Source organism: Leopardus geoffroyi, chromosome B1 (assembly GCF_018350155.1).
Source record: "Leopardus geoffroyi isolate Oge1 chromosome B1, O.geoffroyi_Oge1_pat1.0, whole genome shotgun sequence".
In the NCBI taxonomy this organism is placed as follows: Eukaryota; Metazoa; Chordata; class Mammalia; order Carnivora; family Felidae; genus Leopardus; species Leopardus geoffroyi.
In genome coordinates, this window is record NC_059327.1 from 62937311 (window position 1) to 62938658 (window position 1348).

Sequence of the window (1348 nt, forward strand, 5' to 3'; positions counted from 1 at the left end):
TCTGACTTCGGCACAGGTCATGATCTCAAAGTTCATGAGTTCGAGCCTCGCGTCAGGCTCTGTGCTGACAGCTCAGAGCCTAGAGCCTGATTCAGATTCTGTGTCTCCCTCTCTCTCTGCCCCTCCCCCCGCCTCGTGCTCTGTCTCTGTTTCTCTCTCAGAAATAAATAAACATTAAAAAAAAAAAAAGAGTAAATATGCAAGATTGATTTCTAGACAACACAGCAATCTTATTCAGGTTTCCTAGCATTGCAAATTTAAAATAATTTCAGAGAACTGAAAATATTTTCTCTCATTAGAAACATCAGCTTTCCCTTTTCGTTGTTGTATTGTACGTGTAGCGTGTGTATTGTGAAAACCAGGCCTTTGGTGTCACATATACTTTAGTTTGTTTGTTTATTTATTTTACACATAAAAGTTCTTAGTTTATTAATCTTCTCCCGAAAAATCTGCACAATCACCACGGATAAAGTCACTGCAGAATCTTTACTCCTTCTGTGGTCCAATCTCCAGCTCACTTCTTTTTGCCAGGACCCACATTGGCTTTTGCAGTTCTTCTGACTTTTGTCATTCTGTTCTTGTATTCTTCCTTTCTCTGTTTTCTTGACGTCTTTTTCTTCTCATATAGGCTATGTCTTGCAAGTCTATGTTTGGGTTTGTTTTTCTTTGCATAATCCAAGGAATCATAAATCATGCCAAAGCCAGTTGTCTGGCCACCACCAAAATGGGCTCTGAATCCAAATACAAAGATGACATCTGCGATCTTGTACATTTCGGCTAGTTTTTCCCAAATTTCTGACTTAGGTACTGTTGCCTTTCCAGGATGATGAACATCAGTGACCATCTGTTTCCGCTGAAGTAGTCGGTTAGTCATGAACTTCTTGCTCTGGATAGTTACTGTGTCGTTTGTGATGGCGGCCGAGCTTCAAGCAGCCAGTGAGGGAAAGAACACGTATTACTTTAACTTACACTTTAATGTAGCTGTGTGACTCTGAACAAGTCATCTGGCTTCTCTGGGCCTTGGTTTCCTTTTCTGTAAAATGAGCATAATGTCACCTACTTCATCAGGTTATGAGGTTTAATGAGGTAACTTTTAGAAAATAGCAACATAATACCTAGTGTATAAAGGACATTTAAGAAATATTAATCTGCTTTCCTCGCTTTCCTTCCAGAGGAAGGAAAAATAAAGACAACCAGAAAGTCCCTTCTCAAACTCACAAAGAATTTCGGTTATATTACCTGGCTTTGTGTTCCTGCAGCCTGCACACAGAAGAGTATCACACAGCAACAGATTAGTGTGTAGTAGGTAAGAGTATGGCCTTAGTGATGACGATGATCATAGTTGAGG

At 39.9% G+C, this 1348-nt stretch overlaps 1 protein-coding gene across 1 annotated transcript; it reads right to left on the reverse strand.

Moving 5' to 3' along the window:
- Positions 1-365: 365 nt before the first annotated feature.
- LOC123582851 (40S ribosomal protein S24-like) lies at positions 366-925 on the reverse strand (the record flags this gene model as incomplete). Its single annotated transcript, XM_045449358.1, has 1 exon — positions 366-925. A coding segment is annotated over one exon (411 nt), but the record flags the coding sequence as incomplete, so codon positions are not given.
- Between the last annotated feature and the right edge of the window lie 423 nt (positions 926-1348).